The sequence below is a fragment of the Silene latifolia genome, chromosome 5 (genome assembly GCF_048544455.1).
Source record: "Silene latifolia isolate original U9 population chromosome 5, ASM4854445v1, whole genome shotgun sequence".
Classification (NCBI taxonomy): domain Eukaryota; kingdom Viridiplantae; phylum Streptophyta; class Magnoliopsida; order Caryophyllales; family Caryophyllaceae; genus Silene; species Silene latifolia.
The window spans coordinates 51,515,246-51,528,767 of NC_133530.1; the positions used below are offsets into that span (position 1 = coordinate 51,515,246).

Consider the following 13,522-nt stretch of genomic DNA (forward strand, 5'->3'; position numbering starts at 1 on the left):
CTATAAGCGAATCGCGAATCGGTAAGGCGTATTCATAGCGAATATGGTAACCATGCTTTCCAAACCATCATTTGAGGTACACATAGAAACCTATAAATACCTCATTATTGACCAATCAATGGTAAAATACTTCTCACCAACAACTTCCTCTCTCTAGAAGTAAGACTACTAGAGCTACTATGAGAGGGCACTAAAACCTTAGCTTCAAGCAATGTCTCAACTATCCACCGATCAGTAAGGCATCGAGAAGGACCTATTGTGAACCCTTCGAGGCCATATTTGTTACGCGTAAAAGATCCATCCGGAGAGAGCAAGCATAGGTTCGAGGTGCCATCGTCTGAGAGGAGCGCGTTGACCCGACCCGGATTCGAGCAACTCTTACTTGAGTGTTTTTATTCGAAACAACTATTTTTACTAATATCATTATTAATATTGACATTATTATTTATTATTGTTATTAAGAATATTATTAGTAAAAAATTACTATTTTTTCACTATTATAATTTATGATTATTCATATATAATATTATAATTTTTTTCTTAAAAATTTTAGTATTAGTATAAATAGTATTATATTATGAATATTAGTATTATTATAGTTGATAATAACAATAATATTAAATATTATTATTATTAATATTATTAATATTAATATGATTATTTGATTGATTGAGCTCAATTGACTTTTTGATTGATTCGATTGACTTTATTGATTCGATCGGCTCGGCTCCATTCATTCGATTCGATTCGAGCTCCATTCAATTCAATTCAATTCACTCGATTACAAATTTTTCATTATTCGGCTCCAGCTCCATTGATTCGGTTCGATTGATTCGGCTCTAAAAAGCCAGAAAGAACAGGGCCTAAGACCATCTTCAAGTAGAGGTCGCGCTAATTAGGTCACGATCCGGTTTTACTCTTAAGTCTTAATCCTACTTTATTTATCTTGACCTACTTTCACCCTCCCAGGCAGAATGTCACGACCTAGGTCATCAACCCAATCATTTTTCGCTTTCCAACCAATTACATCTCTCCACATTATATCACCTTTTCATATATATTTTTTTTTATTAATTATTAATATTGTCAACCAATCACATATCGCCACATATATGTCATAAGTTGGGTCAATTTACTCCACCAAAGGTCACAAATTGACCTCCTCTCTCCAAAGGTCACCATAATTTTTTGGTTAATTGGTGATTAGTGTGACCAATCAAGGTCACGACCTCGCAATTGACCTTGCTAAAAGAAAACTATTTGTAAATATAATTGTTGGATACTAAGCGGATAAATATAAGAAGGATTTTTTTATTATGTGCCGAATGGGTAATTCTTTCCTTAATTAGCTACTTAATATGTGTCCATTGGACACATAATAGAAAAACTAATATAAGAATAGATATAAGTAACTTCATGAAAAATAAGTCATTTAATTAATAATATAATATAAGTCATTTAAGGTGCTCTTTGGCTTTATTTGTGCAAAATGGTTTTTCCATTTTAAAAGGGGTTTATTGATAAGTTACTATTGGAAAAGTTTTGGTTGTTTGGCCATACATTTGTAAAGCAGTTTCTTATAAAATTTATATGCTTGGCGTAATTATTTTCAGTCACCTTTTTTTTTTTTTTTTTTTTTTTTTTTTTTTTTTTTTTTTTTTGGCTCTTTATGTGAAAAGTAGAAGTAGAAGTAGCAAATTGCTACTTCTACTTTTGGGGGTGAATAATCAGTTTTTAGCTTTTCAAAAGTAGTTTTAAAACTCCCTAATATATAGTGTTTGCCCAAGTTACTACCTTTTCAGTTAGAAAAACACTTTTAAAATTTGGCCAAACAGCACTTAAAAATATAATGAGATAAAGTGGTAATAACCGCATAAGAAACCTTCCCTTCTCTCTCTAGGAAAAAGCCTCCCTTTTCTCTCTAGAAAAAAAACCCAACAATCTTTGTTCTGTTTCCGCCGCCTTCCCCTTCCGCCCCTCGCCTCCCTTCCCTGTCTGCCTTTTCGCTGGAGATGTGGCCTCCCCTTGGCCTACTTCCGATGAACTGTCCCTCCATACCCTGATTTGATGGTCTTCTTCCCTCGTCGGACTGCCATCCCCGCTCTGCCATCATCAGACTGATTTTTTCGGGTCTTTGTTTGGTCTCTGCTTGGCCTGGTTTGTTCTAAGGGTTGTCCTCTTGGGTCGCGTGGGTAGGCCGTGCTCTTTGGATCTGAATGGTCCTTCGGGCTTTACTCGCCTTAATCGCTTGTGGAGTGATTTTGGTAGGTTAGTGTTGGGCTTGACGATGATGTTTGGTTGGTATAAAGGCGGTGGTTTCCATCTTTTATCTTATGTCATTTACTGCTTGTTTTCTTTCTTTTATGTCTTTTATTTTGGGGTATGTTTGCTTTCTTTTCCGAGTAGTTGTTCTCTCTTTTTGTGAGAGGTTTGTCCCCATCTTTTGGTGGGTTTTATCTCTCTATATGAGAGTTTACAATTCCCTGATAGTTCAAAGGATGCTGATGATCAATGTTATAATGGCGCGTTATATGGTACTACAAATATTGTCAGCTTGTTGGTTAAAATCAATTTGGTCAGATGAACTCGATTCTCGTCAAAGTTTTAGAAGATTTGAAGACTCTCTTGTGAAAAGCCGTATGAGGCGATATGTTAGAGGATGTGCATAAGCGGTACATGAACCTATCAAGTTTAGAGATCTTATTTTGATTGAGATTGTAGTTTATTTGGTTTTAATCGATTTGTATCCGTTCGGTTTTGGCATATGTTGTCGATGTCATATGACTTTTTATTAATGAAATGATCTTTTCCTCTAAAAAAGGTGACTCCATAAAAAATCATTCATCCCTGTACACTTAAAAATGAAATAGGTGAACAAATAACTGGGACGAAGGAAATACATTTTCTTTACTCTGTATGTTTTTATTAGTATTAGTCTACAATTCTCATAATGATAAAGGGTTATCGGATAGTTATGATTCCGTTTAGCATATGATGTTACTCCGTATTTCATTACCATATAAGCTAAAATTTAGGTTAAATTTTTAAGGATTTCAGATTCAAACCTTTCTAAGAGCAATTTTGTGGAGGTTATTTATGCCTCAGATTATGCTTTTTCAACTTCGAGTTAGGTTATCTCGTATATTCGGGTGTTTACCCAGTGCTTACCATAAATAACCGTTGTCGGTTTCCTCCTCATCCAAAAAAAAAGAATAAAAATAATGAACTCCTCGTGAACCCCCCTTTAAACGTATAAAAGGCTGTTCTGAGACTCGGTGCTAACTCATGACTAGTTTATAGATTATACATCAAACACAGTACACCTGTAATTTCTGAATTTTATAGTAAGGCTGCCGAGTTTTGTTTTAAATATTATTATGAGTTTACTATGAAATTTTTAAACTCGTTCACTTGAACATTAAGCTAAAAAAACACGTACAATATATTTCTCGAAAATTATACATATTACAAGACCTTGTTCTTTTGAACTTAAAGTCACTTAATTTAAGTTCACTTGAAATCCTATAAGTTCAGTTCAGTTCAATTCAGACCCTATAAGTTCAGTCCAGTTCAGATTCTATACGTCACTTAATTTAAGTTCACTTCAGATCCTATAAGTTCAGTTCAGTTCAATTCAGATCTTATAAGTTCAGTTCAGTTCAGATCTTATAAGTTCAATTCAGTTTAGTTCAGATCATATCAGATCGGTTTCAGTCCGAAAGAACAGGGCCTAAAAAAAAAAATCTGAAATACTCCCTCCATCCCGGTCAATTGTTGTCTTTTGGTTTTGACACAAAGACCAAAGAAAGAGGAAGGAGCCAATTACTAAATGACGAGTAGAATAAATTGAATGTGAATGATCAAATTGCTCATCAAGTTCATGACGGGGTCAGGAGAGTAATATATCAAGGGTGTGTTGATTTTCGCAGTACACATTTTACTCATCTCAGTACGTAGTTGACAATTATACCCCTCACATTTTTTCTTTCATTTTCCCTCTCTAACTTCTCTCTAGTTTCACATACTCATCCTCTAATTTCACATCACCCTATTTCTTGCTACAGTTGTCGTCGTCGGGGAGGCCAGCGGTGGTGCGTGAGGGTTGAATTTGATCTGCTTGGTTGCCTCTTGAATGTGTACTGCACAACGTAAATTGCAAGATTAGGCATAATTAATTTTGCATAGTTATCAATCATTATGGTTTCTAATTTTCCATCCAACTAATTCCTTGTGTGATTTATAATACACAAATTCTCATTATAGACGGACACTATCCGTCTATACGTATAGACGGATACCATTTTCCCTCACAAAATATCCATTTGCCATAAAGTGGGAAGCACAAGGGGGTGCCCCACCTTATCCCCCCTACCCATTTTATTAGAGGTCTTTACCCGTCTGTTCACCCCATCCGTCTATACCAAGACCTATTGTTTATAATATTAAAGGAAGAACACTTGACCACAAACATCGATGACACAAACATCGATGGGGATGTGAAGTTCTTCCAATTCTTAATACTATATTAATTAGCCCTTAATTAATCTAAACATAAACCCTAATTAAAAAGGAACAAAATTATAAGAAATAATCAATTCAATTATTAATATAGGATTAACGAATTAAATATCTACTCTACAGTTGAATAATCGTTCATAATTGAAGAATTTTAAGGAGGTTGAAGAAGGTTATGGTTTCATAAATTGAGAGAAGATAGAGAGAATTAACTTTGATGTTTTTAACGAAGGGTAGACAAATGGAAAGTTTAGTGTAAAAAGTACTACGAAAATAAATAGCGTATATCAATGCGTGTTCATTTTTTCGTCACAATCCAGGAAATTAGCTTAATTATTAAGAGCAGTAATTCTTGGTGTTTGTTTGTTAGTTTATTCTTAAATGTCTATCATCAGATCTGACGATGCGGTCTCTTGCTCTGTGTAAGTTCCTCTCTTTCTTTCTCTCTCCCAACACTTTCACTTTCCCACTCTCCTTATTTCTCTTCTTTCTCATTTAATTATTTAATTATTTTTGCTAATATTACTTCTCAATTTTTACCAATTCATTAATCACCCATTAAACTAATTTCACTTTTACTCCCTTCATTGAATGAATGGTTTGTCATTTTCTCTGTCCATTTTCAGCACAATTTCTGCCTCATTTCCTTTATTTTAATACCTTCTTCTTTTTTATATATAATAATTCAATATGTTATGCTGTTTTCTTCAGTTAAAATATTCAGGAAAAAAAATATTATGATGTTGGTAGCTTCAGATGACAGAATGGGATTCTGGTTGGATTTTCTAAAGACTCAATTTTTATTTTTCGTGGGTATCTAACTCTCTCAGGTTATCCCTTTTTTGTAATTGTATTTTGGTATGTACATCCGACCCCTACCCCGCTATTTGCGAGAGTCATTGAGACACTAGAGTAATGTTGTCGCTGTTTAACTTGTTTTTTAAAAACTATGATTCTATATTGGAGGGTATATCCTACAAGAAATCAAGCATTAATTTAATAATATATAAGTTGTGTATGTTATACTTCACATTTTATTATTATTATTGTTGTTTTTTGGTTAAAAAGGAAGAGGGTTTTGGGGGTTCTTCTATTTTCATTTGATTGCCTAATTTTAATTTTAATTTTTTTATCATTTTCACTCCATTTTATAGTGTTTTAGTGTTTGATGAGTGTGTAATTTGCAGGGTTGCAGCTATCCTGTCTTGCATGTGATGTTTACAAGAGTTGGTAGTATTAATTTGTCAATAGCTTGGTGTTAGAGTTGCATGTTCTTTATGAAGGGTTTCTCTTGCATTGGCTAAAGTTGACTAATTTATGTGATTAATCGGAAGATTTAGGTTGAGATTGGAGATAAAGTTGAGTTTATTTTTTTTGTTTGGGGATGTTGTAAATTGAATGGGTACTCAAACAATGGGATCTCAAGGTTGTGTTGGGGATACTTCCATTCCGAAACCTCCAGGGTTGTCTAGACAAGGCTCTTTATATAGCCTTACCCTTGATGAAGTCGAAAACCATTTGGGAAATTTGGGGAAACCCTTAGGAAGTTTGAATCTTGATGAGCTTTTGAGGACAGTGGAGGCTACACAAACTATAGGGGGTAGTAATAATGTGCATAATGGTGCTCAGAATCTTAGTCAGGGCAGTAGTGGAGTGTCGGCTCTTAGTAGGCAGTCGAGCATTTTGTTGTCGAGGGATTTAAAAGAGAAGACGGTTGAGGAGGTGTGGAGAGAAATTCAAGAGGGAGCAAAGAGTACAAGTGAGGAGCAAGACCCGGAGAGGCAGAACACTCTTGGTGAAATGACATTGGAGGATTTCTTGGTTCAGGCCGGGGTTGTGATTGATGCCCCAGATGGGGGCGGCGGAAATAGTAATGGCAATAGTAATGTGGGAGCTGTAGTAGACCCAAATTCTGGACAACATGCTCCATGGATGCCATACCAGTTAATTCCTCAGCAGCAACAACATGGTATGATGACAATGTTTATGCCAGGTCACGCAGTTCCTCAGCCTATTTCTGTCAGTGGTGGGACCCTGTCAGATACAGGCTACACAGATGCACAACTGGCAGTGACAACATCCCCGTTGATGGGAACATTGTCTGATCCACAGACGGTTGGGAGGAAAAGGATAGCTCCAGGGAATGTGGTTGAGAGAACCGTTGAGAGGAGGCAGAAGAGAATGATTAAGAATAGGGAATCTGCTGCACGTTCACGAGCTAGGAAGCAGGTATCCCTGTCTTTTCATGTTGTTCTCAATTTGGTTGCTGTGACTGTCCCATGTTCTTGTTATTATCGACAAAGTTGCTTGTTTTGTGAACAGGCGTATACACATGAGTTAGAAAATAAGGTTTCACGGCTAGAAGAGGAGAATGAAAGGCTAAGAAGAATGAGGGTATGGATTCTTCTTATTTTTGAAGTGAATATAATACTGATAATCTTCAGCTGTTGTCCGCATCAGATGTCCCATCTCTGTGGATTTGGTGAAATTTTATGTAAGAGTCATTGTGCGTGTTTCATATTTTCCACTTATAATGGAAATATATGCGGTCATCCTATATTTCTTTTATACGCCTGCAAACCAAAAATTCAAACTTACAATAGTAGAATAACAGGTGAAAAGATAATATGTAGGATGACAGTTTAGCATTGAATGATTGTGGCCTGTGGGTTACAAGTTCCTGGAAGCTCATGATTCAATTTTCAAGGAGAGGGGATTTGATTTGAGGTTATAAAATGTGAGTCTTAGTGACTAGTTCACGAGGTGTTATCTGCATATTGATGATTTGTTCTATCTAATCCACAAATTGATAAAGGGAGGGGGAGGATGGAGCCGTTTGAGGCTTATTTAATGACATGCTTTAACCGTAGACAGGGCCTTCATTTTATAGCTGTAGATTTACTTGGATGGCAAAATAGTTTCTCCGATTTCCTAGAGATGTTATCACAAGGTTTTTGTTAATTATCTCCAAGTAATCAAAATATTTTAAGCGTATAAACTACCAAAATATTAAAGACTTAATGTTTGATAATGCCCTTGTAGGGGTGTTGTCTTGACTCTTGTCAGTCATATGTGGGGTTGTTTAGAGCATACGTGCCCTTGTAGTTGCCATTGAATTTTCAATGCTTGGCTACCTGAGCAGCAAACAAAAATCATTTTCTCATTACTGAAGTAGTCCTTAAAGATTATTATTAGGGAGAAAGGTTTTGGAAATTACATTATGTCGATGTTTCTGATAAAAACAGGCGTTATTTCAACAAAGCAGGGCAAGTCTTTTGAGTCTCGACATTTTCAGTGAACATTTCCTTGATATTTCTGTCTCTTCTCCTCCATTCGATACACTATGCACTGTTATCAGATGCCAATCTCTCTGCCTCCCTCTCCTTTTTAACTGGGGAGTGTCAGATCTGTTTGTGGTGTTCAATATGTTGTAGACAATATGATTATACAGGGCATTGTGATTGGATAGAACACTTGATTATGGCTCATGTTCGTGGTAGTATATCTCGCCCTCGTTACATCATTGCGACTGCTATTAAGGAATTGAAGGCTATTTTAACCACAATTTGAGGTGGTATTAGACTATTAGCTGCATTTATGCAACAAAACCAAAATCAGTTCCCAGTGATCGGGGATTTGGTGAAACATCATGCTTTAGTGCCGTATACTTGACCTCTTTACTTTTGAGTTAAGCTGACTGAGTCTATTGTAGGACATCTCCTTACATGTATTACAAAAGGCTTGAAACAATCACTACAAAACCATTTAGGGTAAAGAGCATTTGCTCAGTTGTAACTTGTAACACTCTGGAAACTCTCTTGCTCGATGTTGACAGCTTGATGCATGGGGTCTCGGGAAAGTGGCTCGAGGCTTGATCTCTGATACAACATGCAGAGTTGCCTTTTCCTGAATTGTCCGAACATTTTGGTTTACATATTGATTCTGTTTTGTGTTTCAAAGGTTGGCAGTAAAATGTCAACTTTTCTGAGACTGCTTTTTCACTTTGCCTTGAAATGTTTGGACAGGAGGTGGAGAAGGCATTGCCGAGTGTTCCCCCACCTCAGCCCAAGTACCAGCTCCGTCGCACAAGCTCAGCACCTATCTAGATTTGTTCGATGGCTGGAAAAATGTGAAAATACTACAACTTCTAATGTTATACGAGCTAACCGTCGTTCCTGAACCACAAGTTATCTTGATTTTCTAGTTTCTTCTAGTGCTTTATCCTTTTCCCATTTGTTTTCCTTTTCTGTGAGTATGAATGTATGATGTATGTACATTGTTGAATGCCAACGTTATCTTAAAAGAGAGTTGCAAAGAAGTAGAAGAACACTTGATTGTAGTCTTTATGTAGTGTCTTGCTGCAATAGAAAGGTTGTTTCGACTTTACAGCATCTAAATCGTTTTTGTAAGTGTTCATCCTTATTACATCTAAAAAGAGTCAAACTCATTGACTGTGAATGTGAAAGAGCGCGCTAGTAATAAGATACCGCGTTGTTAAACAAGAACATATTCGTTGGGAATTAGGAACTTTGCTTGAATACGACCGACTGTATAAGGCTGTATGAATATGTTGAATTGTTGATTTATGTTGTTTAGACAAAAGGGGTAAATGCATAAATCAGAAATCAGCATCCAAATTCCAAGTGTGTCAAATTATTTTGAACTTTTGTCATGCCTTAATGCCTTTTATTGTAAGGTCGGTTGCACTGTTAATTATTACATTAATCACAAATTGTTCATTTTCCATATTTGCACCCTGAGTTGCTTTTGACAATGAAGGCACCTACCTTACCTTGCTTGCTTCCACCATCATCTTGTGATCAACCTGAGTAGATTCCACATGTGGCTCTGACCGGACGACTCACATTTATTTTATGGCCTAAGCGGGTTTTGAACGGACTGGTGGGCCATGGGCTGGGGCTGGGGCCGGGGCCAGGACAAGGACAAGGACGGGGATGAGGTTCACGTAAATTATCGGGAATGCACATTTTACGTGTTGCAATGACGGGCTGTGCATGACATGTATAAAGCGGGATTGAAACTGGTTAGTGGGTTAGAATTGAAAATGCGCTGTCCCTAATCGTTTTTGTTCGGGTTGGAACTTAGATGGGAGTACCTTTTTTTCAAATGAGGTAAAGAGCATATGTATGAAGATTAAAAAAAAAAAAAAAAAAAAAGGCAATGGTGAATCCGCGTGTATTGAAGAGGGAGTCACATTGTATAGCTTTTTTGCTTGTATGTTTTCACGAATTTAGTAGGGTGAACTTTGTGTTCCTTGACTCACAAACTACTACTCTTTCTGTATATTCATGCACATATCCTACTATAAATTGTAACAAACATACAAACTTTTCTCAAGTACATTTACAATGGAGGTAAGAACACCTAAAATCGACTCGTCCAAAATCAGCCTCTTCTGCTTGTGGTATGCATGCATCTTACTGTTTGCATCAGGTGGTTATCCTTTTTCTCCGTCTTTAGTCATTGTTACTTTGAGCTTTAACGAATTAGATTTGTCCAAATCAAGTGGTTTGCGTCTAGTCTAAAATGCTACTAACTGAATGATGAAACTGTTGTCCTTAAGTAGCTATGTTACTCAAATCCGGCTATAAGCATAATAATAACTCTCGATCTAAACCACAATCTCGGAAACTTGTGCCTAAGATAGTCCTCAAGCAAATACGTTGAAATCAGTCGTCATGGCCTGATGTCTGTACTTGCTAGATGGTTCGATCGATGCCACTGAAAAATGTTACTTGCCTTGAGCTTCTAAAACTTGATAACTCTGTCACGATAAGTACAAGTGCTGGACACGAGAACATATTGGTATTAAAAAGTGCGCGTTTTGGCCCAAAATACGTGTGTTAGGGTCACTTGCAGGGTGTGACACTCAAGATGTTCCTTACGACTATTCAGCAACAACAGAGGTACGTACAGTCCCTGAAATCTTCGTTTCTGCTAAACATAATATAGTTACAAACAACAAATTACCGACACTTGATACATACATTTCTACATTTATTATACCGTATAGTGCCTTGAAGAACCATGGAAAGCTCAGTATTGCAATGGAGGGATCATACACAACTCAGAATGTTATAATGGTACTCAAGGTTGGACAGTGTATGGACAAGGGAAGATTGAACACAGAGTATCGAAAAATTGGAACAACTTCATTGTCGCTCTTAATAGAACTCACCCATCTGATAGCCCTTCTCAACAACTTAATCTTACTCAAGGAATGTATTACGCTTTTTCAGGTGATTTCGACTTAGAACCCATTTTTGCAAAGTGATCCCGATAAAATTTTACGGGAGTATTACGGGTGATTTACAGATTATGTTTAAGGATCTGAAATCAATGACTGTTTCATGTGAATTTTTCAGCATGGATTCAAGTAGGTGAAGGGAGTGACATAGTGTCAGTCATCTTCAGAGGCCAGAATGGTGTGGCCCTCCATGGCGGAACAGTAATTGCTGAGAAAGGATGTTGGAGCATGCTTAAAGGTGGTATCATCTCTACTTTCTCCGGTCTGGCTGATCTAACATTCAAGGTAACCCAGCATACGTGTCCCGTTTCTCGGTCTACTGGTCACTGTGACGTATTTTTGATGTGATCATAAAATTGTATCTACGACATTGCAGACTGAGAACACAACTGCTGAAGTCTGGATTGATAGTGTCGCACTGTGGCCATTCAATAGGACACAGTGGAGATCTCATCACCAAGAAACTATTACAAAGGTAAACAAAAAGCTAATAAACCCCAGTTTACCAGAAATTTACAGTTCCTGAGATTAATTCTGATACTTTTGTAGGTGAGAAAACGCAAGATAAAATTCCATGTAACAGATTCAAACAACGTCTCACTTGACCAAGCTATGATTTCTTTGAACCCAATTAAGCCGGGATTTCCTTTAGGATGTTCAATCAATAAAAACATACTGAATAGCACTTCTTACCAAGATTGGTTTACCTCAAGATTTACAGTCACTGCTTTCGACAATGAAATGAAATGGTATTCCACAGAAAAGACTCCAGGGATTGAAGACTATTCCATTTCGGATGCTATGCTACAGTTCTGTGAAACCAAAAACATTTCTGTTCGAGGGCATAATATCTTTTGGGACGACCCAAGTTACCAACCCGATTGGATAAATAACCAAACCACGGCCCAATCCTTGAAAGAAGCTTCTGATAAGAGGATGATATCGGTTGTTTCGAGGTATAAAGGGAGAGTTGTTGCTTGGGATGTGGAGAATGAAAACTTGCATTTTCAGTTTTACGAGGATAAGCTTGGAGAGAATGCTTCGGCTGAGTTTTATGCCAAAACTTACGAGATTGATCAAAACCCACTCTTGTTCATGAATGAGTATAATACAGTTGAGTATAGTGTAGATAGATCCGCAATACCAGCAAAATATGCTAGAAAGTTGAAGAACATTGTATCATATTATAGAGAAATGCATGGTAATATAACCTTGCCAATGGGAATAGGATTGCAGGCTCGCTATCTTCCGGGCCAACCCAACTTGGTTTACATGAGAGCAGGAATGGATTACTTGGCTTCAATGGGGTTTCCGCTTTGGCTAACCGAAGTTTTTCTTATGAAAGGAGAGAACCAGGTACTACATCTTCTTCGCTTATATTTGAAATACTGGAATTAATCCGACTAATCCTAACCTTAACTGACCTGATTTTAAAATGATCAACCGGAAATGAGTTAATTCACACAAAAACAGCTGAAAACTTGAAATGCAAAAATTTTTGAGCAGGAATATTACCTGGAAGATGTGCTGAGAGAAGGATACTCGCACCCTGCGGTTCAAGGGATCGTAACATGGCCAACACCACCATCAAGTGCAGACTGTCAGATGTGTCTTACGGACCAAAACTTCAAGAATACGCCAAACGGAGACATCATCGATAAGCTGATTAAAGAGTGGAGCTCCAAACCATTGGAAATGACAGCAAATTTACAGGGTTTTTCTGAAGCAATGTTGTTTCATGGGGATTATGAAGTCTCTGTAAGGCATCCAAACACTAGTTCTTCCAATAACGTGAAGCTTCAGGTATCTGAAAAATCATCGGACTTTGTCCGTCTAGAGTTTGGTGATAATTTAAGAGTGTATTTGTGAGTATTGGCAAAAATTTAAAGCTATAGGGCATAGAACATCAAAAATACACCCAGATGTATGTATGACAACATTGGTGCATTTTTTCTGATTACTTTGTGAACAGGAAAGATTCTGCTAGGGTTATATGGGTCGTTTTAGCTTCATCGTCGTCCATAATTAATTCCAAATCTGCAGCAAGGCAATAAACTTATGCAATATTATCGATACATAATCCTAGTAATTAAACTGACTACACATTAAACATGCCATGTATGGCTCTTCCTTCTCACTGAAATCACATAATCTGCATGCTTGAAAGCTACATATGTGACGGTAACAAATTAACGCCCTTGGCGCAACAACATCAAAGGCACGAGTCGAAATATATTATCGACATAATCCTAGTGCTTGAAAGCTACATATGTGACGGTACAAATTAACAGGGCTTGGCCTGACCCGTCACATAGTCTGAACTGAGCTCGAGCCAAACATTTGTTTGGGACTGTTTGGTGTTAAGCAGGACTTGATGGAATGAATGATGAAGGGAAGAAATATAACAAAATTCAATAAAACTTCCTTCCAACAAAAACAAAAGGCGATAGATAAGTCGACTGATACAAAATAGGAAATCCATCTCCAAAGAGCTTATTAATACAGATTCCGTGAATTACAATTGAGTATTTGACAAATCCAAGAATGAATCAAGGCATGCAACACATCCCTTTTCTTTCAATTTTCATTTTGCCTTATTTTCGAAAATTACAGGCGATTTAAGAAGTACATAAACAAACATATATTGAAAAACTAGATAAAGAGTAACCATTCATATACTAATCAAATGCACTCACTGCCTTCTTCCCTTCATGACATGAGTCCTTAAACCCGGAACAT

The 13,522-nt window shown here is 37.0% G+C and overlaps 2 protein-coding genes across 6 annotated transcripts; both read left to right on the top strand.

The window, feature by feature from the left end:
• Positions 1–4,836: 4,836 nt before the first annotated feature.
• On the top strand, positions 4,837–8,927 carry LOC141657391 (ABSCISIC ACID-INSENSITIVE 5-like protein 2). Of its 5 annotated transcripts, none has more exons than XM_074464618.1 (5): positions 4,847–4,937; positions 5,227–5,345; positions 5,703–6,744; positions 6,838–6,909; positions 8,541–8,927. In XM_074464618.1, the coding sequence occupies exons 3-5, from the start codon at positions 5,914–5,916 to the stop codon at positions 8,619–8,621; spliced, it is 984 nt and encodes a 327-aa protein (XP_074320719.1). In that variant the 5' UTR covers positions 4,847–4,937; positions 5,227–5,345; positions 5,703–5,913; the 3' UTR covers positions 8,622–8,927. The 5 variants fall into 5 exon arrangements, with proteins under 5 accessions (XP_074320716.1, XP_074320719.1, XP_074320717.1 ...); XM_074464616.1 differs by having other exon boundaries at positions 5,227–5,324; XM_074464619.1 differs by having other exon boundaries at positions 4,936–5,113.
• Positions 8,928–9,884: 957 nt separating this feature from the next.
• Positions 9,885–13,004, top strand: LOC141655357 (endo-1,4-beta-xylanase 5-like). The gene is made up of 7 exons (XM_074462443.1): positions 9,885–9,890; positions 10,305–10,442; positions 10,550–10,775; positions 10,902–11,068; positions 11,160–11,258; positions 11,333–12,139; positions 12,290–13,004. Exons 1-7 carry the CDS (start codon positions 9,885–9,887, stop codon positions 12,650–12,652), a joined length of 1,806 nt encoding a protein of 601 aa, XP_074318544.1. The 3' UTR covers positions 12,653–13,004.
• Positions 13,005–13,522: the final 518 nt, after the last annotated feature.